The 26,791-nt window shown below is 50.0% G+C and overlaps 1 protein-coding gene across 2 annotated transcripts; it reads right to left on the bottom strand.

Annotated features, from left to right (window-relative positions):
* Positions 1 to 9,782: 9,782 nt before the first annotated feature.
* PAIP2B (poly(A) binding protein interacting protein 2B) lies at positions 9,783 to 23,689 on the bottom strand. 2 transcript variants are annotated; one of them, XM_040419370.1, is made up of 4 exons: positions 23,475 to 23,689; positions 13,886 to 14,031; positions 13,544 to 13,720; positions 9,783 to 10,892 (listed from the first exon to the last, which is right to left on the bottom strand). In XM_040419370.1, the coding sequence occupies exons 2-4, from the start codon at positions 14,021 to 14,023 to the stop codon at positions 10,836 to 10,838; spliced, it is 372 nt and encodes a 123-aa protein (XP_040275304.1). In that variant the 5' UTR covers positions 14,024 to 14,031; positions 23,475 to 23,689; the 3' UTR covers positions 9,783 to 10,835. The 2 variants fall into 2 exon arrangements, with proteins under 2 accessions (XP_040275304.1, XP_040275303.1); XM_040419369.1 differs by having other exon boundaries at positions 23,490 to 23,687.
* Between the last annotated feature and the right edge of the window lie 3,102 nt (positions 23,690 to 26,791).

Here is a 26,791-nt window from a genome sequence, read left to right on the forward strand (position 1 = left end):
ATAATACTGCTCCTATGTACAAGAATATACCTACTATAATACTGCTCCTATGTACAAGAATATAACTACTATAATACTGCTCCTATGTACAAGAATATCACTACTATAATACTGCTCCTATGTACAGGAATATACCTACTATAATACTGCTCCTATGTACAAGAATATAACTACTATAATACTGCCTCCTATGTACAAGAATATAACTACTATAATACTGCCTCCTATGTACAAGAATATAACTACTATAATACTGCCTCCTATGTACAAGAATATAACTACTATAATACTGCTCCTATGTACAAGAATATAACTACTATAATACTGCTCCTATGTACAAGAATATAACTACTATAATACTGCTCCTATGTACAAGGATATAACTACTATAATACTGCTCCTATGTACAAGGATATAACTACTATAATACTGCCTCCTATGTACAAGGATATAACTACTATAATACTGCTCCTATGTACAAGGATATAACTACTATAATACTGCTCCTATGTACAGGAATATAACTACTATAATACTGCTCCTATGTACAAGAATATAACTACTATAATACTGCTCATATGTACAAGAATATAACTACTATAATACTGCTCCTATGTACAAGGATATAACTACTATAATACTGCCTCCTATGTACAAGAATATAACTACTATAATACTGCTCCTATGTACAAGACTATAACTACTATAATACTGCTCCTATATACAAGAATATAACTGCTATAATACTGCTCCTATTTACAAGAATATAACTACTATAATACTGCCTCCTATGTACAGGAATATAACTACTATAATACTGTCTCCTATGTACAAGAATATAACTACTATAATACTGCTCCTATGTACAAGAATATAACTACTATAATACTGCCTCCTATGTACAGGAATATAACTACTATAATACTGTCTCCTATGTACAAGAATATAACTACTATAATACTGCTCCTATGTACAAGAATATAACTACTATAATACTGCTCCTATGTACAGGAATATAACTACTATGATATAATGCTTCCATCTGATGTGATTAGATGAGGGAAGTATGGGATTATTTTTGCTCTCTTGATTCGGCCTCTTCTGTACTTTTTACTGTTTGGTGTTTTTAGAAATACATGGAAATCTTTGTAAAATTTTTAAAATATTACAATTTTTCATGCAGCTTTTGGTCACTGTGGCGTAATATCATCATCTATAGGGCAGTGCTATATGTAGCAGGTTTACAGAGGCCTTGGCATTTTTGGTCACAGACTGGAAAGGTATTTTATTGCTTAAGAAGAAGACAGGACGTTCCTCAATCTTCTCACCCGCCAAGAACTGGAGCAGAGGAACCGGTAGAACTGACTACACAACCAGATGACGCCCCAGGGTGATGGGGGAGGAGGCGCTGGCTTCAGGGTCAGGCAGCACTACTCACATCCATATCATCTATGGAAAAGCTGGTTAGTCTGCCCTGAGATGTCATTTCATAGAGTGCCGCCACTGCTCTGCATATTCAGAGAACTAGTTGGGTAGTTTTTGTCTTGTTCAGGTTTATAGTCCATGATGTAACGTGATGAGCATTTGGCGCTATTTCCTGTACACATCACTTTCTGCTATCGGGACAACCCTTGCGTTATATGCACTACTGTTCAGGCGAATAGTTGGTGAGTAGTGCTGTAAGAGCACCTCGTAATACTTACCCTGTTAGGAGTCCGTCAGCAGTTTGGTTGATGCAAAACTGCTGATAGACACAGGGACAGACGGTAATACATACAGCTGGCCATGCTGGTGACTGATGTAAAAAAGAACTTCGATGGCTGTGGGCATGGCTCACAAGATGTGCATCGGGGTGGGACCACAAGCTTCGGCCCCTCAATGTACGGAGTGACTGCAGCACCCGACCAGAGGGGAAGCTTTGGAGCAATGCAGTATGCGGACCTGCCCCAATGCACTTCTAGGATTGGCTCACAAACAGGGAGAGAAGAAGTATGTATTACCTCCTGTTCCCTACCTATGACTGACAGCAGTTTTACATCGACAAAACTGCTGACAGACTTCTATTAATACAGTTCATCCCCAGTGGTCTAGGGAAAAATAGAATTCCTGCTGATTTAGGCTAGTAAGAACTTATTCCTGTCCATGGATGTGCCGTGTTTGACAGATGTGGTCCCACGTCTAGGACCCCTACTTATGTCCAGCTTGATGAGGCAGCCGCTGGTCACAGAATCCAAGCGGGGAATGAATGGGTACCTGGCCACACGTGGGCCTGGTTTTCTCCGGGCACTTCTATCGTAGCCGTAGAAAGAGCTGAGCACATAAGGCTAGTTTCACATCTGTGGCAGAGCATCCAGTAGGCCGTTTCGGTAGGGAGCAACCTGGCAAAGTCCTCCGGATCTGAGGATCCCATATCTGATTGTCTTCTACTAGTCATAGGGGACTTTTAATAACAAAGATAAAATAAAATCCAGATACGGCTGTAACCTGGGGGGGGCACAGATTCCTCGCTTGCTGTTCTGCAGGAGGAATATGGATGGAGAGATATTTCGAGAAGTCGTAATCCAGACCGGAGAAGGTTTCTGCCATGACCATCTTAACAGATGATAATGCAGGAGTCAGCAACCACCGGGACTCCAGCTGATATAAAACTACAACTCCCAGCATGCACTCTTACTCATCTGTTCTTATAAGTCCCATAGAAGTTATAGGAGGATTCTCTATGGGTGCCGGAGGTTGCTGATCCCGGCTATAGTCAATGATTCCATGAGACCCGGGGTAGTCTGATTCATATGAAACTAGAGGTGGATCTGACAACTCGCCTGTTGTGAGGGGGTTAAAGGGGTTGTCATAGTTATCGGAAAACTCTAAATGGCCTAACAGATGAATGGAAACTCGGTTGTTTTCCCCCTGCTTCTTCCAGCACTGATCTCTAGTCCTCCTGCTGCTGCTGGCGTCCTCTTCCTGGCAGCAGCGGTGACATTCCACACAAACAGGTCACAGTTGCAGCCAATCGCTGGCCTCAGCAGTGCACGGGACAACTCTGAGGAGGCCAGTGATTGGCTGCAGCAGTGAACTGTGTACGCAGAACATCACCGATGCAGCCAGGAAAACAAAAAGCAACGGTGAGCATAGGAGCTCAGAGTGAGAAGAAGCAGGGGAGTATACATTCACTTGTTATCGTAGGTCATTTACAGGGGTTGTCCAAGTTTTTATACACTGCTCAAAAAAATAAAGGGAACACAAAAATAACACATCCTAGATCTGAATTAATTAAATATTCTTCTGAAATACTTTGTTCTTTACATAGTTGAATGTGCAGACAACAAAATCACACAAAAATAAGAAAATGGAAATCACATTTTTCAACCCATGGAGGTCTGGATTTGGAGTCACACTCACAATTAAAGTGGAAAAACACACTACAGGCTGATCCAACTTTGATGTAATGTCCTTAAAACAAGTCAAAATGAGGATCAGTAGTGTGTGTGGCCTCCACGTGCCTGTATGACCTCCCTACAACGCCTGTGCATGCTCCTGATGAGGTGGTGGACGGTCTCCTGAGGGATCTCCTCCCAGACCTGGACTAAAGCATCTGCCAACTCCTGGACAGTCTGTGGTGCAACGTGACGTTGGTGGATAGAGCGAGACATGATGTCCCAGATGTGCTCAATTGGATTCAGGTCTGGGGAACGGGCGGGCCAGTCCATAGCATCAATGCCTTCGTCTTGCAGGAACTGCTGACACACTCCAGCCACATGAGGTCTAGCATTGTCTTGCATTAGGAGGAACCCAGGGCCAACCGCACCAGCATATGGTCTCACAAGGGGTCTGAGGATCTCATCTCGGTACCTAATGGCAGTCAGGCTACCTCTGGCGAGCACATGGAGGGCTGTGCGGCTCTCCAAAGAAATGCCACCCCACACCATTACTGACCCAATGCCAAACCAGTCATGCTGGAGGATGTTGCAGGCAGCAGAACGTTCTCCACGGCGTCTCAAGACTCTGTCACATCTGTCACATGTGCTCAGTGTGAACCTGCTTTCATCTGTGAAGAGCACAGGGGCGCCAGTGGCGAATTTGCCAATCTTGGCGTTTTCTGGCAAATGCCAAACGTCCTGCACGGTGTTGGGCTGTAAGCACAACCCCCACCTGTGGACGTCGGGCCCTCATATCACCCTCATGGAGTCTGTTTCTGACCGTTTGAGCAGACACATTCACATTTGTGGCCTGCTGGAGGTCATTTTGCAGGGCTCTGGCAGTGCTCCTCCTGTTCCTCCTTGCACAAAGGCGGAGGTAGCGGTCCTGCTGCTGGGTTGTTGGCCTCCTCCACATCTCCTGATGTACTGGCCTGTCTCCTGGTAGCGCCTCCATGCTCTGGACACTACGCTGACAGACACAGCAAACCTTCTTGCCACAGCTCGCATTGATGTGCCATCCTGGATAAGCTGCACTACCTGAGCCACTTGTGTGGGTTGTAGACTCCGTCTCATGCTACCACTAGAGTGAAAGCACCGCCAGCATTCAAAAGTGACCAAAACATCAGCCAGGAAGCATAGGAACTGAGAAGTGGTCTGTGGTCACCACCTGCAGAACCACTCCTTTATTGGGGGTGTCTTGCTAATTGCCTATAATTTCCACCTGTTGTCTATCCCATTTGCACAACAGCATGTGAAATTGCTTCCTAAGTGGACAGTTTGATTTCACAGAAGTGTGATTGACTTGGAGTTACATTGTGTTGTTTAAGTGTTCCCTTTATTTTTTTGAGCAGTGTATAATTTGGACAACCCCTTTAACTTTAAAGGTTTTTTATTTTTATTTGCCTGTGTATAAATCCATACTCTCCTGCTCCCATCAAGGATGTGCTCCACTGCAGCCAATAACTGGCCTCAGAGGCACCATGTCCCCAAGTGGCACTTGACATAGAGGTGATGTTCTGCTTGGGGAACGTCATCACTGAGGACAGTTATTGGCTGCAGTGGCACATGTGACCCTGTCCATGAGAAAGTTGACAGAGGGAGGCCAGAAGTCCAGGGGATTGTGGATTTATCCCCAGGAAGAGACAAAGATCCAAGAAAAATATATTTATAAAACTGTACTTAAAAGGAGCAGAGGAGATGGAGAAGTTGGTAAATATAATAATTCCAGAATAATTGGCAAATAGCATAAAGCTCGAGATCTTCATAATGAACTCCTTCAGGAACCATCTTTTTTTTTTCTACAAAGATGCAAAGTTTTTCTCGGAGTTGGGAAGGCTTTCCAAAATCCCGTGAGGAACAGAAGAATAATCTTCAAGCCATGTCATTCCATACGAGGTCAATTACATGAACAGGAGCTCTTGCCAAACCTTCTAGAAAAATCAGATGAGGCATCTGACGATAGGCCTCATCCCCTTCACTTCTTGGTATGGAACCATTATGCCCACGTTCACGGGGCTAATCTGCTATTGTGAGTTCTTGCCACCGTTTTACATGTTTAATCACTTTTTTTTTTCGTTAACAAAGAGATATGAACTTCGGCGCGGATTCCCAATTAAATCCAGAAGATGATTAGATCCTCGTAGAAAAAAAAATATATAAGTGGGAACAGATCCAGAATTATCTGAGTAACGTTGGCCGAATTATGTGAAATTGCCAGCCAAGGTTCCTGCAAACCGTTTGGCACCCATCGTAGCATGGATAATAAATATGGATGGAACTGGTTTTAGGACAGCTAGGAATAAATCTAGGAATTTTTGGCAGCCTACATCCTACCCCTATTGGGATCTGGAGAGGGGCCCAATTCAATACTACAGCTTCTGAGTGGTTCTTATGCGAGATCAGGTCACCTTTTAGCCTCCCAACTTTTAACATATGGGTTAAAAATATTAACCCAGGACCAGGGTAAATAACTGGAAGAGCAGTATAAAAGGCTGCCAATAAGGGTCACGCATAGTAAACTTTTAGCCTAGGCAGATGATGTCCTCGTCTCAGGGTCCTTTGACACAGGCCAATCATTAGGAACGTTTGTAGGACTTCTCATTCCTGATGCCGTCCGGGTGATCACCTCTCATATGCGGCACCAAAAACCTTTGTTTGGGAACATCACATTGTCCTCGGTAAACGAGGGATGCGCTGTCGACGCTATGCAAACTGAATCGGGGACGATGGCAATGCCAGGTCCAACAGCCGTTTGGAATACCTAAGCAGGATGAGCTTTGGCAGGGTATCAGACTTTGTAACCCTGAACACATACAGGAAAAACATTAAAGAACATTCGTCCCCATATAGTTTGCTGAGGGTTTAGTCCTGATGATTGCCGAACTTGCCGTATCAGTGGATGGCACTCATGAAGGACAGCCTGTATTTATGATAAAAATTAAAAAAAAGGGCCTCAGCCATGTTACCTCGGTCTCTAGACTTGTTTTATATGGGTCAACGATCGGCTGATTGTCAATGATCGTCACCCCGTGTAAACAGAGCAGCGATTTTTATGAGAACACAAAACTGCTTACTGGTCATTGGCACATGTGAACAAAAAAAATGCCATGCCAACAATGTAAGGCTACTATCACACTTTGCGTTAAAGTTTTCCGGTATTGAGTTACGTCCTAGGGGCTCTATACCGGAAAAAACCACTTCAGTCACATCCTAATGCATTCTGAATGGAGAGCGATCCGTTCAGGATGTCTTCAGTTCAGTCACTCTTACGGTATTTGGCCGGAGAAAATATTTTCACCGGCCAGAATTCCAGAACACTTGACATTCAAATGCACGTTTTCCGACAAAACGGATCCGGTTTCCCGGTCTGCGCAGACCTTTAAAAATGTGGAAAAAATAAATAAAAATACCGGACCCATTTTTCCAGATGACACCAGAGAGACAGATCCGCCTACAACTGCTATCCGTTTTCACACGGAATTCCAGATCTGGCAGGCAGTTCCAGCAACAGAACTGCCTGCCGGATCCTCACAACGCAAGTGTGAAAATACCCTATAGTGTATGGGGGGGATGAAGGATCATAGTAGTGATCATTCATCCCAGAGGCAAAATTGATCAGGCGGTGTGAAGGCTTTTCAAACAAACGCTAACCAGCTATATCTATTGGAACTCATTATGGCCGCCATCACCGGGCTCTCTAAAAGGACTCTGATAGACTATGGTGTATAAAGGGGGTTTTTACAATACTCGTAGACAGCCCCTCCGAGGACGGGGACTATAAGAGAAAACATATCCACTTAAGGGCAGAGTTCTTCCCGGACAACAACTGCAATCTCTCTATAGAAATCTCCATGCTTACGAAAATAAAGAATAGTTGTAATGCAAACATATCAGCTATTTACAGTAACCAAAATACCCTGGACAACCCAACGTGGAGGTCCCTGGGTGTCACCGCACTGGCCTAATTTTCATAGACACTGGTGGAATCCCCCACACCACCACTCCGTGCTTAGGCAGCAAGACCACTTGGCACAGGAACCGCTAAGCATGGACTCCCTAGTGCTTGCAAGCGCCCATATCACACTGCACATTCCTGTACAGGGCTTCCATGTGGGCACTGGAGTTAAGCAGCGGGGATGGGAACTATCGGCTCCTGTGCCCCGCCGTTCAGCCTGCTAGGGCCAGAGGCAGTGCAAGATGGTAGCAATGACTTCATCCTGACCACCTGTGCCAGATCACAGGCAGCGCCATCGTGTCAACACACTTCTGGTGTAGGTCGGGATGACTTGTAAGTGGCCTAAACAGGATCATTAATGATTGGGTCATGGTGAGCAATCTAATGTAGGCATCAAGTCCCCCTCTATCAGCCCACATCTATACTGTTTCTTCCAGACTATGAGATCTACCCCAGGTTTAGTCAACAGAAAATTAGAAATTAATATTTGACGATTAAACTTTTTTGGTGGTTTAATGGAGTGCAAGAGTCAAGGTCAGTAACTTGTACACACAGCCCCGCTGCATACACCCCTCACTCACTCACACAGCCCCGCTGCATACACCCCTCACTCACTCACACAGCCCCGCTGCATACACCCCTCACTCACTCACACAGCCCCGCTGCATACACCCCTCACTCACTCACACAGCCCCGCTGCATACACCCCTCACTCACTCACACAGCCCCGCTGCATACACCCCCTGAGGCGAGTACAGCCCCGCTGCATACACCCCCTGAGGCGAGTACAGCCCCGCTGCATACACCCCCTGAGGCGAGTACAGCCCCGCTGCATACACCCCCTGAGGCGAGTACAGCCCCGCTGCATACACCCCCTGAGGCGAGTACAGCCCCGCTGCATACACCCCCTGAGGCGAGTACAGCCCCGCTGCATACACCCCTCTCACACACAGCCCCGCTGCATACACCCCCCTCTCACACACTCACTCACACCCCCGCTGCATACACCACACACACACACCCCCGCTGCATACACCACACACACACACACACAGCCCCGCTGCATACACCACACACACAGCCCCGCTGCATACACCACACACACAGCCCCGCTGCATACACCACACACACACACACACACACACAGCCCCGCTGCATACACCACACACACAGCCCCGCTGCATACACCACACACACACAGCCCCGCTGCATACACCACACACACACACAGCCCCGCTGCATACACCACACACACACACAGCCCCGCTGCATACACCACACACACACACAGCCCCGCTGCATACACCACACACACACACAGCCCCGCTGCATACACCACACACACACACAGCCCCGCTGCATACACCACACACACACACAGCCCCGCTGCATACACCACACACACACACAGCCCCGCTGCATACACCACACACACACCCCTCTCACACACACAGCCCCGCTGCATACACCCCACACACACAGCCCCGCTGCATACACCCCTCTCTCACACACACACAGCCCCACTGCATACACCCCTCTCTCTCTCTCTCACACACACAGCCCCGCTGCATACACCCCTCTCTCTCTCTCACACACACACACACCCCCGCTGCATACACCCCCCTCTCTCTCTCTCACACACACACAGCCCCGCTGCATACACCCCTCTCTCTCTCACACACAGCCCCGCTGCATACACCCCTCTCTCTCACACACACACACCCCCCCGCTGCATACACCCCTCTCTCTCACACACTCACACACACACAGCCCCGCTGCATACACCTCACACACACACACACACACCTCTCTCACACACACAGCCCCGCTGCATACACATATATATATATATATATATATATATACACACACACACACACACCTCTTCTTTCCTGTTCTGGCCCCTCCCACTCACGACATCAGAGGTCCTTTAGCTTCCAGTGATCAGAGTCTTCACCCCCTTTCACTGTACCTTAGGACCTTTCAGCATGGAGAAGGCAGTGTCCCTCCCTCCTGCCTGCACTAATCATACAGGGAGTGAGAAGGGTGCAGAGGCACAGCCCTCTCACTGACAGAGTGCTGTGTGATCGCTCTGCCGGATCATTGAGGAAGCAGTCAGGGGTCGACAAATGCCCTCCAAGCACACGGTGGCGGTACTTATATTACAAACAGGACAACACTAAGAGATAGATATCTATCTCTATTCGAAACAGAGCAAAAAAATAAAAAATACTTCTATGAGCGGTGGATTAAATAAATGGGGTATTTTTCATCCCTGCTTGTGGGTCAGGAGGAGAAATATTTATAGCTTGTAATTTAAAAATTTTTTAAGCAAATGGGGAAAGAAAATAAAAATATAAAGAAAAATACCAGACAGCAGCATGGCAAAATACCAAGCACTCAGACGCATACAATGATCAGGCGGTTTTATTTTTGTGTGTGTTTTTTTCTGTCTGCAGCTTTCCATATCACATCATAAAAACGATATGACCCCAGAGGCAGCGTAAAAAGATAGCTTATTGAATGGTCTCTGAACAGGCTCTGTGCATTACAATCATTGCAGATAGAGGCTACGGGAGGGCCACGTCCCCCGCTAGCAATGTTTTTTTTACTAGTGATATTTTAACCTGGATCACGGAAAGCTCAATCTATGGGGGGTAAAAAGCAGGGAACACGAGCCAGAGTTCTTGTATGCCGCCAACAGGGAGGTCTCCGACTGATGGTCCAACATGGCACAGCCATGCTGAGGTTGGGGGGGCCCCTGTAACATCATTCAGAACCAGCCAAAACATTTAGCTTAGTGTTTTTTTTGATAAATCATGGATGGCAGCTCAGACGCAGCATAATTGCAATGAATAGGAAAAACGGTGGCGGGGAGGATGACGTACAATGTCCACAGCGCAAGCAGGTGAAGCGAGAAACCCTCTCCGCGATGAGAAGAACGTGGCCCAGGGCCGATGAACACTGAAATCAAGAACACGCCGAGTCAGGAACACCCGTTATCCTGAGTAAAGCTGAAAAGCAGATTGACAAAAAAAAAAAAACTCTTGCACCTCAAGCTGACGTGACCTCGACATGGCACAGAAATGAAGGTCCCCCCAATCAGACACAGACGCAGGAGATCTCCTATGATGGTGGTGGGATACACTCTTGGACTCTACCTTGTGTTGTAAGATACTTTGATGACGGAAAAAAAAATAAAACTGAAGTCCAACAGGTAAACCACCGAAACAGATGCAGAAGGAGGGGGGCAGAATGGAGACGCCTGAAGAACATTCCCACGTAGACGTTACTGGAGTCACAGTGTGGAGCTCTGGCATCACCAGTCACCGCCTCCCCGGATACACCCCTCCCCCCCCCCCACCCACGGTTTTGTGCAGCTTTGTCCTGAAGATTAAGGAAAACAGTCTTTTTTGTCTTTTTTTGTGTTTTGTTTTTGATTTTAAAAAGTTGAAAGCAAATGTTCAATACTTCACTCCAGGAACAAACTCCTTCGCATCAGGGTTCAGGTTGCTTTTGCTCTAAAGATGGGAAAAAAATGAAAAATTATTGACTATATTTCACTATAAAGCCTCATGCACACAACAGCATTTTTTCACGGTCCGTGACAGTTTTTTTCGTCCGTGGGTCTCCCTTGATTTTTTGAGGATCCACGGACATGAAAAAAAAGTTGTTTTGGTGTCCGCCTGGCCGTGCGGAGCCAAACGGATCCGTCCTGAATTACAATGCAAGTCAATGGGGGACGGATCCGTCCCCCATTGACTTGTAAAGTGTCATGAGTTAATATACCATAGGATTGGAGTTTTCTCAAATCCGATGGTATATTTTAACTTGAAGCGTCCCCATCACCATGGGAACGCCTCTATGTTAGAATATACCATCGGATTTGAGTTAGATCGTGAAACTCATATCCGACAGTATATTCTAACACAGAGGCGTTCCCATAGTGATGGCGACGCTTCAAGTTAGAATATCCTACGAACTGTGTACACGACTGCCCCCTGCTGTCTGGCAGCACCCGATCTCTTACAGGGGGCTGTGATCCGCACAATTAACCCCTCAGGTGCGGCCTCCCCCTCCAGTTAAAATCACGTTCCGAATCCCCCATCATTGGTGGCCAGTGCGGCTTCACCTCTCCCAACCCCCCCCCCCCCTTAGTGGCAGTGGAGAGTTCCGATCGGAGTCCCAGTTTAATCGCTGGGGCTCTGATCGGTAACCATGGCAACCAGGACGCTACCGCAGTCCTGGTTGCCATGGTTACGTAGCAATTTTTAGAAGCATTATACTTACCTGCGATGTCTGTGACCGGCCGGGCGCTCCTCCTACTGGTAAGTGAAAGGTCTGTGCGGCGCATTGCTTATAGCAGTGTTTCCCAACCAGCGTGCCTCCAGCTGTTGCAAAACTACAACTCCCAGCATGCCCGGACAGCCTTTGGCTGTGCAGGCATGCTGGGAGTTGTAGTTTTGCAACACCTGGAGGCACACTGGTTGGGAAAAACTGGCTTATAGCACAGACCTTTCACTTACCAGTAGGAGGAGTGCTAAGTAACCATGGCAACCAGGACTGCAGTAGCGTCCTGGTTGCCATGGTTACCGATCGGAGCCCCAGTGATTAAACTGGGACTCCGATCGGACTCTTCCGCTGCCACCAATGAAGGGGGGAAATCTAAAGGAGGGGGGGGATGTGAGGCCGCACTGGCCACCAATGATGGGGGATTCGGAATGTGATTTTAACTGGGGGGGGAGGCTGCACTGGCCACCAATGAATATAATATTGGGGAGGGAGGGGGGTCTGCCCCCTCCTGCCTGGCAGCACCTGATCTCCTACAGGGGGCTATGATATATTAATTGTGCAGATCGCAGCCCCCTGTAAGAGATCGGGTGCTGCCAGGCAGCAGGGGGCAGTCATGTACACAGTTCTCAGTATATTCTAACTTGAAGCGCCCCCATCACCAGGGGAACGCCTCTGTGTTAGAATATACTGTCAGATATGAGTTTTCACAAAGTGAAAACTCAGCTCTGAAAAAGCTTTTATACAGACTAATCTGTGATCCGTCTGTGTAAAAGTTGCCAACGGCCACTGATCACAGACGCGGATGCCGATCTTGTGTGCATCTGTGTTTTTTCACGGACCCATTGACTTGAATGGGTCCGTGAACCGTTGTCAGTCAAAAAAAAAATAGGACAGGTCCTATATTTTTTTGACGGACAGGAAACACGGATCACGGCCGCGGATGAACAACGGTGCATTTTCCGAGTTTTCAACGGACCCATTGAAAGTCAATGGGTCCGCAGAAAATCACGGAACAACGGCCACGGATGCACACAACGATCGTGTGCATGAGGCCTAACATTGTAATAAAAAAAATAAAAAATCAGCTGGCCATACATAGGGGAAAGAAGGTGCGTAAAAACCCCTAATGTAAGGTATATGGGTGGTTTTATTCCACACACCAGTTCATTGGGGATAGGCGCCTCTGCCAGGCCAGAAGAGCAGCCTCTGGAAACATGGCCCCTTTATAACAACCATTTAAAAATATAACTATACAATTATTTTACTCCACAGCTGTATTCACAATTCTACAGGTTATGGAGCTGATAACATTGCAGGAGCTAAGCTGTGCATACAGATACAAGAGCGGGTCAGCTGTAACTCCGGATCAGTACAGGATGAGTAATGTATGTACGCAGTGACTGCACCAGCAGAATAGTGAGTGCAGCTCTGGAGTATAATACAGGATGTAATTCAGGATCAGTAATGTATGTACACAGTGACACCACCAGCAGAATAGTGAGTGCAGCTCTGGAGTATAATACAGGATGTAATTCAGGATCAGTACAGGATAAGTAATGTATGTACGCAGTGACTGCATCGGCAGAATAGTGAGTGCAGCTCTGGAGTATAATACAGGATGTAACTCAGGATCAGTACAGGATAGGTAGTGTATGTACACAGTGACTGCACCAGCAGAATAGTGAGTGCAGCTCTGGAGTATAATACAGGATGTAACTCAGGATCAGTACAGGATAAGTAATGTATGTACACAGTGACTCCACCAGCAAAATAGTGAGTGCAGCTCTGGAGTATAATACAGGATCAGTAATGTGCGGAGGTTACAATGAGTGGCTGCAGGCAAACGATCCATGTACAAAACTTGCATTATCAGACTCACCAAGATGTCCTCTGAACAGTGAACATCATTGACTGTGAGGCCATTTAACTGCTGCTGCAACTGCCCGACCCCCTGTGGCAGATCACGTGAAGGGATGAACCAGTCCTTATCCTCTTCATCCAACATCTCCTGGAAGCAGCGGTCCAGAAACTCCTGCTCTTGTAATTCTTCCTCCACCTGACGATAAGACAAACCCCGCGCTGAGCATCAGAGGAGAACATTGCTCTTACTACTAAATACTATGTACCCAACATACGCCGATACCTCCGTCCACGGCTGAGGCTCGGGCTGCTGCCCACATGCTTTACACTGCAGTTCTTTCCTTGAACGGCAGCCACCCACCTGTCTGTTGAAATCCTCTTCGTTTTCCATCCACATGTATTCTGCAAATGGATTGTTCTCGTCGTGTCCGTTCACCACCTGCTCGTCCTTGGAGGTGTTGTTAGACGAGGGGTTCCCGACATTGGAGCCGTTCATCATGGCGGTATCTAGGCGGAGGAGAAATAAAGTAGGGCCCTCATTATCGTAAAGCGTGCAATACGAGGCGGCCCTCCCCACACGTGCAGCAATGCCTAGCCCGACTTTAACCCCTTCAGGACCCTGCCATTTTTCACCTTCTGTCCCCGGCCATTTTTTGCAATTCTGACCAGTGTCACTTTATGTGGTGATAACGTCAAAACGCTTTTACTTATCAAGGCCACTCTTGTTTTCTCGTCACATATTGTACTTCATGACACTGGTAAATTTGAGTCAAAATATTTCATTTTTATTTATAAAAAAATACCAAGTTTACCAAAAAATTTGGAAAAATTCACAATTTTCTAAATTTCTCGGCTTTTAAAAACAGATAGTAATACCTCATATAATAGTAATTACATTACATTCCCCATATGTCTACAGAAAACCCCCATATGTGGTCGTAAACAGCTGTACGGGCACACGGCAGGGCGCAGAAGGAAAGGAACGCTATACGGTTTTTGGAAGACAGATTTTGCTGACTGTTTTTTGGCACCATGTCCCATTTGAAGCCCCCCTGATGCACCCCTAGAGTAGAAACTCAAAAAAGTGACCCCTTTTTGGAAACTTCGGGATAGGGGGGCAGTTTTGTTGGTACTAGTTTAGATACTCATGATTTCTGGTTGATCTATATTAGACTTTTTGTGAGACCGTTTTTATTTTTTGTTATTTACAACATTCACCTGACAGGTTAGATCATGTGGTATTTTTATAGAGCAGGTTGTCACGGACGCGACAATACCAAATAAGGACTACTTTTTTTGGTTGTTTCAGTTTTACATAATTTTGAAAAAAAAATTATGTTTTAGTGTCTCCATATTCTGAAAGCCAGTTTTTTTTTTATTAATTGGGCAACTGTCTCATGTAGGGTATAATTTTTTGCGGGATGAGATGACGGTTGGGTTGGCACTGTTTTGGAGGGCATATGACTTTTTGATCGCTTTTTTTTGCCAGTTTTTATTACATTTTTTTTTGTTCATATGAGGGGTTAGGTCATGTGGTATTTTTATAGAGCCGGCCGTTATGGACGCAGCAATACCCAATAAGTATACTACTTTTTTTTTTTTTTAAACGGAATTTGACTCAGCAGAGATCACAGGCCGCCTCCTCTTCACAGCAAAAATGTTATATCATGAACAGAGTTGAGAAAAAGACCTTAATCCGAACTTCTACAAACCTCTGAATCAACCTAATCAAACTAATATGAAAAGTTGTTATTCTAAGAATCTTCATCTACTTGCACATTATAAGTTATACCAGAAGAATTAGTCTTTATGTAGAAAACTATGATTCAAATCAAATCCACCCTGGGGGTAAGTGTATTACTGAGTGTAATACAGGGGCTGGATCTCGCAGGCTCACACGGATGGCATCGGGCTGCCTTCCCTGCCATTGGGTCCCCGTCACAGCAGCGCTGGGACCCCATGGCCACCCCCGCACCCGGCAGGATCCGCAGGTGACGCAGTCAGCGCTGACCGCGGCAGTGCAAGGGTTAATGGGCCGGCATCAGTGTTTTCACCAATGCTGGCGCATACAGCAGGGGTCCAGCTATCAGTGATTGCTGGACCCCTGCCGCTAATCGGGCGGGCGCAGCTCCTGCACCCGCCCGATCAGCCCGCCGTACATGTACGGTGCTGGTCCTTATGGGGTTAAACTAGGGCTGAAACGATGACTCGTATTAAAATCGATTAACTTGACAAAAAAAAAAAAAAAAAAAAAAAAAAGTAAAAAATCCTTGATGCAAATTTGTTGCATCAATGATTCGTTTGTGCCATGTGACCACCGAGCGGGAGTGAAGAGCTTGCCACCATTCACGCTCCGTGGTCCCCCGCCTGCTCGCATAGCGCTGGATCCTGACGTACACACATCGGGGAAGCTGGTGGCACTGCCGGGGGGGAGCTGGTGGCACTGCCGGGGGGGAGCTGGTGGCACTGCCGGGGGGGAGCTGGTGGCACTGCCGGGGGGGAGCTGGTGGCACTGCCGGGGGGGAGCTGGTGGCACTGCCGGGGGGGAGCTGGTGGCTATGAGTTTTTATAGAAAATGTTCTTTTAATTAGTTTTGTCTCATTAGAGAACTCTTATAGTTTAATCAGTAGAATACTTGATTACTAAAATAATCAATAGCTGCAGCCCTACTTTAAACCAATTCAAAGCTTTCAAGATCTCTGCTTGCTGTGCATGACTGAAATTATATTGAACAAGAACAGACCTTTCTTTTGATGGAAGTAAGAAAACCATGCAGTGCACATGGCAGGTGTCTGTAGTGTAGATCCATGGACACGGCCATCTGCAGGAAATGTAGGCTTCCCTGAAGAAGACCATTTGCAGGTTGTATTTTGAATACTAGAAATTGGAGGAGAGATGTGCTGGGGCGGTGATGGTCGGAGTATGGGGGGGACCCGGAGAAATCATGTAGACTGTGCGAAGAGGAGAGCAAAGAAGGTCTTGTGAGGACTGGAGGTTACATCGGGAGAGGAGGTCAGAGATGTGGGAGAGGACATCGGGAGAGGAGGTCAGAGATGTGGGAGAGGACATCGGGAGAGGAGGTCAGAGATGTGGGAGAGGACATCGGGAGAGGAGGTCAGAGATGTGGGAGAGGACATCGGGAGATGTGGGAGAGGACATCGGGAGAGGAGGTCAGAGATGTGGGAGAGGACATCGGGAGAGGAGGTCAGAGATGTGGGAGAGGACATCGGGAGAGGAGGTCAGAGATGTGGGAGAGGACATCGGGAGAGGAGGTCAGAGATGTGGGAGAGGACATCGGGAGATGTGGGAGAGGACATCGGGAGAGGAGGTCAGAGATGTGGGAGAGGACATCGGGAGAGGAGGTCAGAGATGTGGGAGAGGACATCGGGAGAGGAGGTCAGAGATGTGGGAGAGGACATCGGGAGAGGAGGTCAGAGATGTGGGAGAGGACACCAGGAGAGGAGGTCAGAGATGTGGGAGAGGACATCGGGAGAGGAGGTCAGAGATGTGGGAGAGGACATCGGGAGAGGAGGTCAGAGATGTGGGAGAGGACATCGGGAGAGGAGGTCAGAGATGTAGGAGAGGACAGGCTCTGGACTGGGGGTTACATGTGAGGAGGTATCAGGAGGAGGTCAGAGATATAGGAGAGGAGGTCAGAGATATAGGAGAGGACATCAGGAGAGGAGGTCAGAGATGTAGGAGAGGACACCAGGAGAGGAGGTCAGAGATGTAGGAGAGGACACCAGGAGAGGAGGTCAGAGATGTGGGAGAGGACATCGGGAGAGGAGGTCAGAGATGTGGGAGAGGACATCGGGAGAGGAGGTCAGAGATGTGGGAGAGGACATCGGGAGAGGAGGTCAGAGATGTGGGAGAGGACATCAGGAGAGGAGGTCAGAGATGTGGGAGAGGACATCGGGAGAGGAGGTCAGAGATGTGGGAGAGGACATCGGGAGAGGAGGTCAGAGATGTGGGAGAGGACATCGGGAGATGTGGGAGAGGACATCGGGAGAGGAGGTCAGAGATGTGGGAGAGGACATCGGGAGAGGAGGTCAGAGATGTGGGAGAGGACATCGGGAGAGGAGGTCAGAGATGTGGGAGAGGACATCGGGAGAGGAGGTCAGAGATGTGGGAGAGGACATCGGGAGATGTGGGAGAGGACATCGGGAGAGGAGGTCAGAGATGTGGGAGAGGACATCGGGAGAGGAGGTCAGAGATGTGGGAGAGGACATCGGGAGAGGAGGTCAGAGATGTGGGAGAGGACATCGGGAGAGGAGGTCAGAGATGTGGGAGAGGACATCGGGAGAGGAGGTCAGAGATGTGGGAGAGGACATCGGGAGAGGAGGTCAGAGATGTGGGAGAGGACATCGGGAGAGGAGGTCAGAGATGTGGGAGAGGACATCGGGAGAGGAGGTCAGAGATGTAGGAGAGGACAGGCTCTGGACTGGGGGTTACATGTGAGGAGGTATCAGGAGGAGGTCAGAGATATAGGAGAGGAGGTCAGAGATATAGGAGAGGACATCAGGAGAGGAGGTCAGAGATGTAGGAGAGGACACCAGGAGAGGAGGTCAGAGATGTAGGAGAGGACACCAGGAGAGGAGGTCAGAGATGTGGGAGAGGACATCGGGAGAGGAGGTCAGAGATGTGGGAGAGGACATCGGGAGAGGAGGTCAGAGATGTGGGAGAGGACATCGGGAGAGGAGGTCAGAGATGTGGGAGAGGACATCGGGAGAGGAGGTCAGAGATGTGGGAGAGGACAACGGGAGAGGAGGTCAGAGATGTGGGAGAGGACATCGGGAGAGGAGGTCAGAGATGTGGGAGAGGACATCGGGAGAGGAGGTCAGAGATGTGGGAGAGGACATCGGGAGAGGAGGTCAGAGATGTAGGAGAGGACAGGCTCTGGACTGGGGGTTACATGTGAGGAGGTATCAGGAGGAGGTCAGAGATATAGGAGAGGAGGTCAGAGATATAGGAGAGGACATCAGGAGAGGAGGTCAGAGATGTAGGAGAGGACACCAGGAGAGGAGGTCAGAGATGTAGGAGAGGACACCAGGAGAGGAGGTCAGAGATGTGGGAGAGGACATCGGGAGAGGAGGTCAGAGATGTGGGAGAGGACATCGGGAGAGGAGGTCAGAGATGTGGGAGAGGACATCGGGAGAGGAGGTCAGAGATGTGGGAGAGGACATCGGGAGAGGAGGTCAGAGATGTGGGAGAGGACATCGGGAGAGGAGGTCAGAGATGTGGGAGAGGACATCGGGAGAGGAGGTCAGAGATGTGGGAGAGGACATCAGGAGAGGAGGTCAGAGATGTAGGAGAGGACAGGCTCTGGACTGGGGGTTACATGTGAGGAGGTATCAGGAGGAGGTCAGAGATATAGGAGAGGAGGTCAGAGATATAGGAGAGGACATCAGGAGAGGAGGTCAGAGATGTAGGAGAGGACACCAGGAGAGGAGGTCAGAGATGTAGGAGAGGACACCAGGAGAGGAGGTCAGAGATGTAGGAGAGGACATCAGGAGAGGAGGTCAGAGATGTAGGAGAGGACAGGCTCTGGACAGCCTTGTATATTATTGAGGAGCCTCGCAGGGCTGTAAGGATCCAGTCAAAGTGCTGAGGAGATGGATTTATCAGGCAGTGGAGTTGAGCGTGGAGCGCAGGGGGCCACGAGTCCCGGTGGGAGAGATGCCTGATGACAAGTGCCGTCCATCACATGACCAGAACATATTCAGCCATGGAAGTCAGGGGTCTCAGCGCTCGGACCCCCGACTAATAAACCCACTGAGACTTCATTTTCTGGAATGTCCCTTGAGACGTGAATAATGAATGCCCTGAACCAGGCACCGAAGTGCGTCCTGCCCTGACACACAGCAGCGGCACATCAGCGAGCTGCAGCGTGGGGTCTGTGCTGCAGACGGCTGACCATAGGAGCCCATCATGTGGAGAGGAGCGACTTCTGTGGGCATGCTCTGTGACCTGCGCAGGGAGGGGAAGTAGATCAGCCGTCTCATCTATTCTGCGTTACCTTTCAATGTAATCCTACCTGCTTGATAATGAGGTGAGTGTGTATGACTGGATCGGCAAGGGGAGCATTGGACTGCTGGACAGCCGAGCACCGGGGGTCTTCAGGGGGTTCTATGTGGAGGATCCAGGACTGTGGGGGTCCGCACCTGCCGACCACAGCTGGACCGGGCGGCTATGTAATGTGTATGGGGGGGACTATAAGAGACCCCCCCTACACTCCGGCACAGTCAGTACCAGCTGTCCTCAGTGCCGGACTATCAGAGACCTCCCTATACAGTACAGGACTATCAGAGACCTCCCTACACTCCGGCACAGTCAGTACCAGCTGTCCTCAGTGCCGGACTATCAGAGACCCCCCTACACTCCGGCACAGTCAGTACCAGCTGTCCTCAGTGCCGGACTATCAGAGACCCCCCTACACTCCGGCACAGTCAGTACCAGCTGTCCTCAGTGCCGGACTATCAGAGACCCCCCTACACTCCGGCACAGTCAGTACCAGCTGTCCTCAGTGCCGGACTATCAGAGACCCCCCTACACTCCGGCACAGTCAGTACCAGCTGTCCTCAGTGCCGGACTATCAGAGACCCCCCTACACTCCGGCACAGTCAGTACCAGCTGTCCTCAGTGCCGGACTATCAGAGACCTCCCTATACAGTACCGGACTATCAGAGACTCCCTACACTCCGGCACAGTCAGTACCAGCTGTCCTCAGTGCCGGACTATCAGAGCCCTCCCTATACAGTGCCGGACTATCAGAGCCCTCCCTATACAGTGCCGGACTATCAGAGCCCTCCCTATACAGTGCCGGACTATCAGAGCCCTCCCTATACAGTGCCGGACTATCAGAGCCCTCCCTATACAGTGCCGGACTATCAGAGGCCTCCCTATACAGTGCCGGACTATCAGAGGCCTCCCTATACAGTGCCGGACTATCAGAGGCCTCCCTATACAGTGCCGGACTATCAGAGGCCTCCCTATACAGTGCCGGACTATCAGAGGCCTCCCTATACAGTGCCGGACTATCAGAGGCCTCCCTATACAGTGCCGGACTATCAGAGGCCTCCCTATACAGTGCCGGACTATCAGAGGCCTCCCTATACAGTGCCGGACTATCAGAGGCCTCCCTATACAGTGCCGGACTATCAGAGGCCTCCCTATACAGTGCCGGACTATCAGAGGCCTCCCTATACAGTGCCGGACTATCAGAGGCCTCCCTATACAGTGCCGGACTATCAGAGGCCTCCCTATACAGTGCCGGACTATCAGAGGCCTCCCTATACAGTGCCGGACTATCAGAGGCCTCCCTATACAGTGCCGGACTATCAGAGGCCTCCCTATACAGTGCCGGACTATCAGAGGCCTCCCTATACAGTGCCGGACTATCAGAGGCCTCCCTATACAGTGCCGGACTATCAGAGGCCTCCCTATACAGTGCCGGACTATCAGAGGCCTCCCTATACAGTGCCGGACTATCAGAGGCCTCCCTATACAGTGCCGGACTATCAGAGGCCTCCCTATACAGTGCCGGACTATCAGAGGCCTCCCTATACAGTGCCGGACTATCAGAGGCCTCCCTATACAGTGCCGGACTATCAGAGGCCTCCCTATACAGTGCCGGACTATCAGAGGCCTCCCTATACAGTGCCGGACTATCAGAGGCCTCCCTATACAGTGCCGGACTATCAGAGGCCTCCCTATACAGTGCCGGACTATCAGAGGCCTCCCTATACAGTGCCGGACTATCAGAGGCCTCCCTATACAGTGCCGGACTATCAGAGGCCTCCCTATACAGTGCCGGACTATCAGAGCCCTCCCTATACAGTGCCGGACTATCAGAGCCCTCCCTATACAGTGCCGGACTATCAGAGCCCTCCCTATACAGTGCCGGACTATCAGAGCCCTCCCTATACAGTGCCGGACTATCAGAGCCCTCCCTATACGGTGCCGGACTATCAGAGCCCTCCCTACACTCCGGCACAGTCAGTACCAGCTGTCCCCAGTGCCGGACTATCAGAGACCTCCCTATACAGTGCCGGACTATCAGAGCCCTCCCTATACAGTGCCGGACTAACAGAGCCCTCCCTACACTCCAGCACAGTCAGTACCAGCTGTCCTCAGTGCCGGACTATCAGAGACCCCCTACACTCCGGCACAGTCAGTACCAGCTGTCCTCGGTGTCGGACTATCAGAGACTCCCTACACTCCGGCACAGTCAGTACCAGCTGTCCTCGGTGCCGGACTATCAGAGACTCCCTACACTCCGGCACAGTCAGTACCAGCTGTCCTCAGTGCCGGACTATCAGAGACCTCCCTACACTCCGGCACAGTCAGTACCAGCTGTCCCCAGTGCCGGACTATCAGAGACCTCCCTACACTCCGGCACAGTCAGTACCAGCTGTCCTCGGTGCCGGACTATCAGAGACTCCCTACACTCCGGCACAGTCAGTACCAGCTGTCCTCGGTGCCGGACTATCAGAGACCTCCCTATACAGTACCGGACTATCAGAGACCTCCCTACACTCCGGCACAGTCAGTACCAGCTGTCCCCAGTGCCGGACTATCAGAGACCTCCCTACACTCCGGCACAGTCAGTACCAGCTGTCCTCGGTGCCGGACTATCAGAGACTCCCTACACTCCGGCACAGTCAGTACCAGCTGTCCTCGGTGCCGGACTATCAGAGACTCCCTACACTCCGGCACAGTCAGTACCAGCTGTCCTCAGTGCCGGACTATCAGAGACCTCCCTACACTCCGGCACAGTCAGTACCAGCTGTCCTCGGTGCCGGACTATCAGAGACTCCCTACACTCCGGCACAGTCAGTACCAGCTGTCCTCGGTGCCGGACTATCAGAGCCCTCCCTATACAGTGCCGGACTATCAGAGCCCTCCCTACACTCCGGCACAGTCAGTACCAGCTGTCCTCAGTGCCGGACTATCAGAGACCCCCTACACTCCGGCACAGTCAGTACCAGCTGTCCCCAGTGCCGGACTATCAGAGACTCCCTACACTCCGGCACAGTCAGTACCAGCTGTCCTCAGTGCCGGACTATCAGTGCCCTCCCTACACTCCGGCAGTCAGTACCAGCTGTCCTCAGTGCCGGACTATCAGAGCCCTCCCTACACTCCGGCACAGTCAGTACCAGCTGTCCTCGGTGCCGGACTATCAGAGACCTCCCTACACTCCGGCACAGTCAGTACCAGCTGTCCTCAGTGCCGGACTATCAGAGACCTCCCTACACTCCGGCACAGTCAGTACCAGCTGTCCTCGGTGCCGGACTATCAGAGACCCCCTACACTCCGGCACAGTCAGTACCAGCTGTCCCCAGTGCCGGACTATCAGAGACTCCCTACACTCCGGCACAGTCAGTACCAGCTGTCCTCAGTGCCGGACTATCAGAGACCTCCCTACACTCCGGCACAGTCAGTACCAGCTGTCCTCAGTGCCGGATTATCAGAGACCTCCCTACACTCCGGCACAGTCAGTACCAGCTGTCCTCAGTGCCGGACTATCAGAGACCTCCCTACACTCCGGCACAGTCAGTACCAGCTGTCCTCGGTGCCGGACTATCAGAGACCCCCCTACACTCCGGCACAGTCAGTACCAGCTGTCCTCAGTGCCGGACTATCAGAGACCTCCCTACACTCCGGCACAGGGGCTACCTGTTACCAAACCCTGCACCGCCCCGCCCTCGCCGCCAGGTGGCGCTGCGCCCCTTCCCCTCCAGTCCCCAGGAGCCCGGGCGTCCTGTCTGCCCCGGTACAGCTGGGCGCCCCGCACTGAGTACTCTGCCGGGCCCCGTCCACCTCCCCGCCGGTAACAGCCGTACCGGGCGGACCGAGGAGCGGGGACAGCCAGCGGGAGCGGAGGAGCTCCGCGCGGGACATACGGAAGGGCACACGGCGCGGCAATGTGTTGTGCTCCATGAGGGGCCTACCTCCGCTCTCCTCACCTAAAGCCCGGGCCTAGGCGTGCGGACAACGAAGCGGTGTGCGGCGGCGGCGGCAGCCCACGTCCCCACGCTCAGCGCTGCTCTTCCGGTACTTGCGGCCTCCTCCTCCACTGGAACCAACGCCGTTCTCGTCACCCCCACCTTCACCGATCACCCTCGTTCACTATGGCGAGCGCGTAAGCCACGCCTCTCGTCCCGCCTCGCTCTTAACCGGATTGGCCGGCGGAAGCTGTCCGTCAGGGACAGTCCCATCCTGTGATTGGCAGTTGAGAGAACGTGACCGTGAGTAGGCGTGTCTCAAACCCGACGCGACTTGAATGCGTCCTACGGATGGAGATTACGTACCCACGTGGAGTAACCACACACCCCTTACGCGATTACGTCACGCCCATTTACTACGAAAACGCCGTAATGGATGGGGGCGGGGGGGGGGGGAAACAGCGTCGCGCTGTGGAGGGCGGAGTCAAAAGTTAATCGACGAGCCGGAAATACTGGGGGCGGAGCTTAAGGCTTGTTGTGCCTTTGGGTAATATGGCAGAGGTGGGCGTGTTTAGTGCGTTGAGTTCTATAAATGGGCGTGGTGTGACGACGTGTTGTTTACGGCCCTCCGTGGTCACGTGCTCATCAGGGGGTCTCGCGGCGCTGCTGGCTGTGTGGTGGTCACACGCTGGCCGCCGCCATTTTGTGCCTAGTTGTGAGAGCGCCTGGGAGGCTCTTGTCAAGCTCTCTGCTTGCTATAAGTGAATGGAAACGGTCTTGCTTATATGTGCATGAACTGAGAACTTGTCGGTAATCTCATAGCCCTTCAGCCATGGCGGCTGCCTATTAAAGGGGCGGTGTCATGAGGACTTTTATGGGGTCTCACCGCTAGGAGGCGCTCCCTTATGTCCAGAAGGGGTCGTCACACACTCTATTCACTGCTATGGGAATTCGGAGCGCCACCGACTACTGGTCGTGCTTGGCATTGCAGCTTAGCGCCACTCACTTGAAAGATCATGTGACTGATGAGCGGTGGCGGCACTTGGTGGGGCCTGATTGGTTGCTATGATAAATGACCCCCGTAGTAGAAGTCTCATACACTCCGATGTAGTAATTATCTGTTCAAGTCCCCTAGGGGAAGGATTAAAAAGTGTAAAAAGGAAAAAAAAAAAAATCCAAAAATTCAAGTTCCCTAAAATGAAAATAAAAATACATAAAAAATAAATAAACATCGTGGGCATCGACGCCCGGGCTAAATAAAAAATCTTTACCCCCATATGGTGAATGGCGTTATAGAAAAAGGCATCAAAATGGCCTATTCAGCATTTTTTTGTTGCTTCACCTTCCAAAAAATGTCATAAAAAGTGATAAAAAAAGTCGCACACTTCATGGTATCAATAAAAACGTTTATCACACGGCTCCGTACGTGGCCAGGGTGCTGAGCGGACAGTGAAGGTAACAGGTCAGAGACCCCCGGACAGACCCCACAGACCTTACTGGACCGGAGCTCGGCAGACGCTACTAGTGACCAGATAGAACCTAATAATAAAGGGGGTTTCCCTCTCAGACGATGGGGGCATGTCGCTAGGAGTGCCCCCAATGATAGGTGCGGGTCCCACCGAGGCCGGCGGTGCTGGGTCCGGCTACCACCAGCAAGCCTTCCTATTGGCCCGTCGGCGTACTCGACTGTTTTTGGAATCCCCATAGAAATGAATGGAAGGACTATGAGATAGGGGCAGGTCCCAGCGGTGGGACCTCCTGCCCCTATCAGCCCTCGTTCTCTGAAATGACACAATCCCTTTAATACAAGAAACTTTGTAGCAAAAAATGATCATTAGTAAAAAAAAAAAAGGGAGGAAAGTTGAAATGTTCGGAGTAACATGCGTGTCCTTGTGTGAATAACATACATTCTGCTAAATAGCTGCGGAGTGAGGAGTTCATACACAGCAGGAAGTATTAGGAATTATACAGTATAATGTAGTAAATGGGTTATCCAGGAAATGATAATGATGACCTACCCTCATCATAATCACACTGGCTGGGGTCGGAGTCCCAGCCCCCCCCCCCACCAATCAGCTGTTTCAGGGAGCTCTGATGAGGGCAGACGGCTCCCAGCACAGCGCCGTACATTGTATAGTGGCAGTTCTTGGTATTGCTATCCTTCACTTCTATGGGACTGAGATGCAACTAGGCCACATGACCAGTGTACATCACATGGCCTCACGGAGCGCCCGACCTCTTTTAACAGCTGATCGGGGGGGGGGGGGTCCCGAGTGTCGGACTCCCACCGATGTGGTATTGATGAGCTGTCCTGAGGATAGGTCATCAGTAAACCCCTTTAACTGAGGCTGCTTTCAGACGTGTATAATATGGGGGCTTTATTACTCCTGCATCTCTTCAAAGGGTCCTCCGGGGATTAAGAAAATGAAAATACTTAAATATTACTTTATTATAAATATATTCCCAAATACCTTTCATTAGTTACAATGGCTCGTTTTGTCTGGGGAGCGATCATTAGGAGAAATAAAATGGCCGCCGTCCTGTTAGTACAAACAAAACCCGTCCTAATCACACAGGAGGACAAGTTACTTCACAACACTGAGGTAAAGAGCCGCCTCATCCTCCTCTCTTCTCTGCTTGTCAGGGATTGTGATCCTGAATACAGTTTAATAAGATCTTCAGCTGAATCTCTGTAGGAATGGAGCCCACGAGGAGACATGAAGTACGAGGTGGGGGTAATGAGCGGCAGCTCTTGTATGCAGTCTCCATTAGTACTGTCCGTCCTCTCTGTGCTTCATGTCTCCTCGTGGACTCCATTCTTGCAGAGATTCAGCTGAAGATCTTATCATCTGTATTCAGGATCATAATCCCTGACAAGTAGGAGAGGAGGATGAGGCAGCTCTTTACCTCAGTGCTCGGAAGTAACTTATCCTGCTGTGTGATTAGGACAGGTTTTGTGTGCACTAATAGGACGGCGGCCATTTTATTTCTCCTAATGATTACTCCCTAGACAAATCAATCCATTATAACTAATGAAAGGTATTTGGGAATATATTTATAACAAAGTAATATTTAAGTATTTTCATAATTCCCGGAGATCCCCTTTCAGCTAGTTTCACATTAGCACTGTTCTAGCCGGAGCAATGGGACCTGGCGATGGTTCGCACTGTTTTCGGCAGTATTGCTGAGATTCGGCCGGAGAGATACTGCTGCAAGTGGAGGATGTTGTCTGGCTGAATCCCAGCACAAATCCAGAAATGGGTCGGATTCCATTATAGTCACTGGTCCCTGGCGGGGAAATGTAGTATCTGGATACGCTGGAT

The sequence above is a fragment of the Bufo bufo genome, chromosome 2, assembly GCF_905171765.1.
Source record: "Bufo bufo chromosome 2, aBufBuf1.1, whole genome shotgun sequence".
Lineage (NCBI taxonomy): Eukaryota > Metazoa > Chordata > Amphibia > Anura > Bufonidae > Bufo > Bufo bufo.

Bases quoted from the DNA above. Each gene is read 5' to 3' on its own strand.
- PAIP2B (XM_040419370.1), bottom strand. From the start codon at position 14,023: ATGATGAACGGCTCCAATGTCGGGAACCCCTCGTCTAACAACACCTCC. The intron at 13,721-13,885 runs GTGGGTGGCTGC...TCTTATCGTCAG, and splicing joins AAGAGGATTTCAACAGACAG to GTGGAGGAAGAATTACAAGA. The intron at 10,893-13,543 runs GTGAGTCTGATA...TCCCATCTTTAG, and splicing joins ACTGTTCAGAGGACATCTTG to AGCAAAAGCAACCTGAACCC.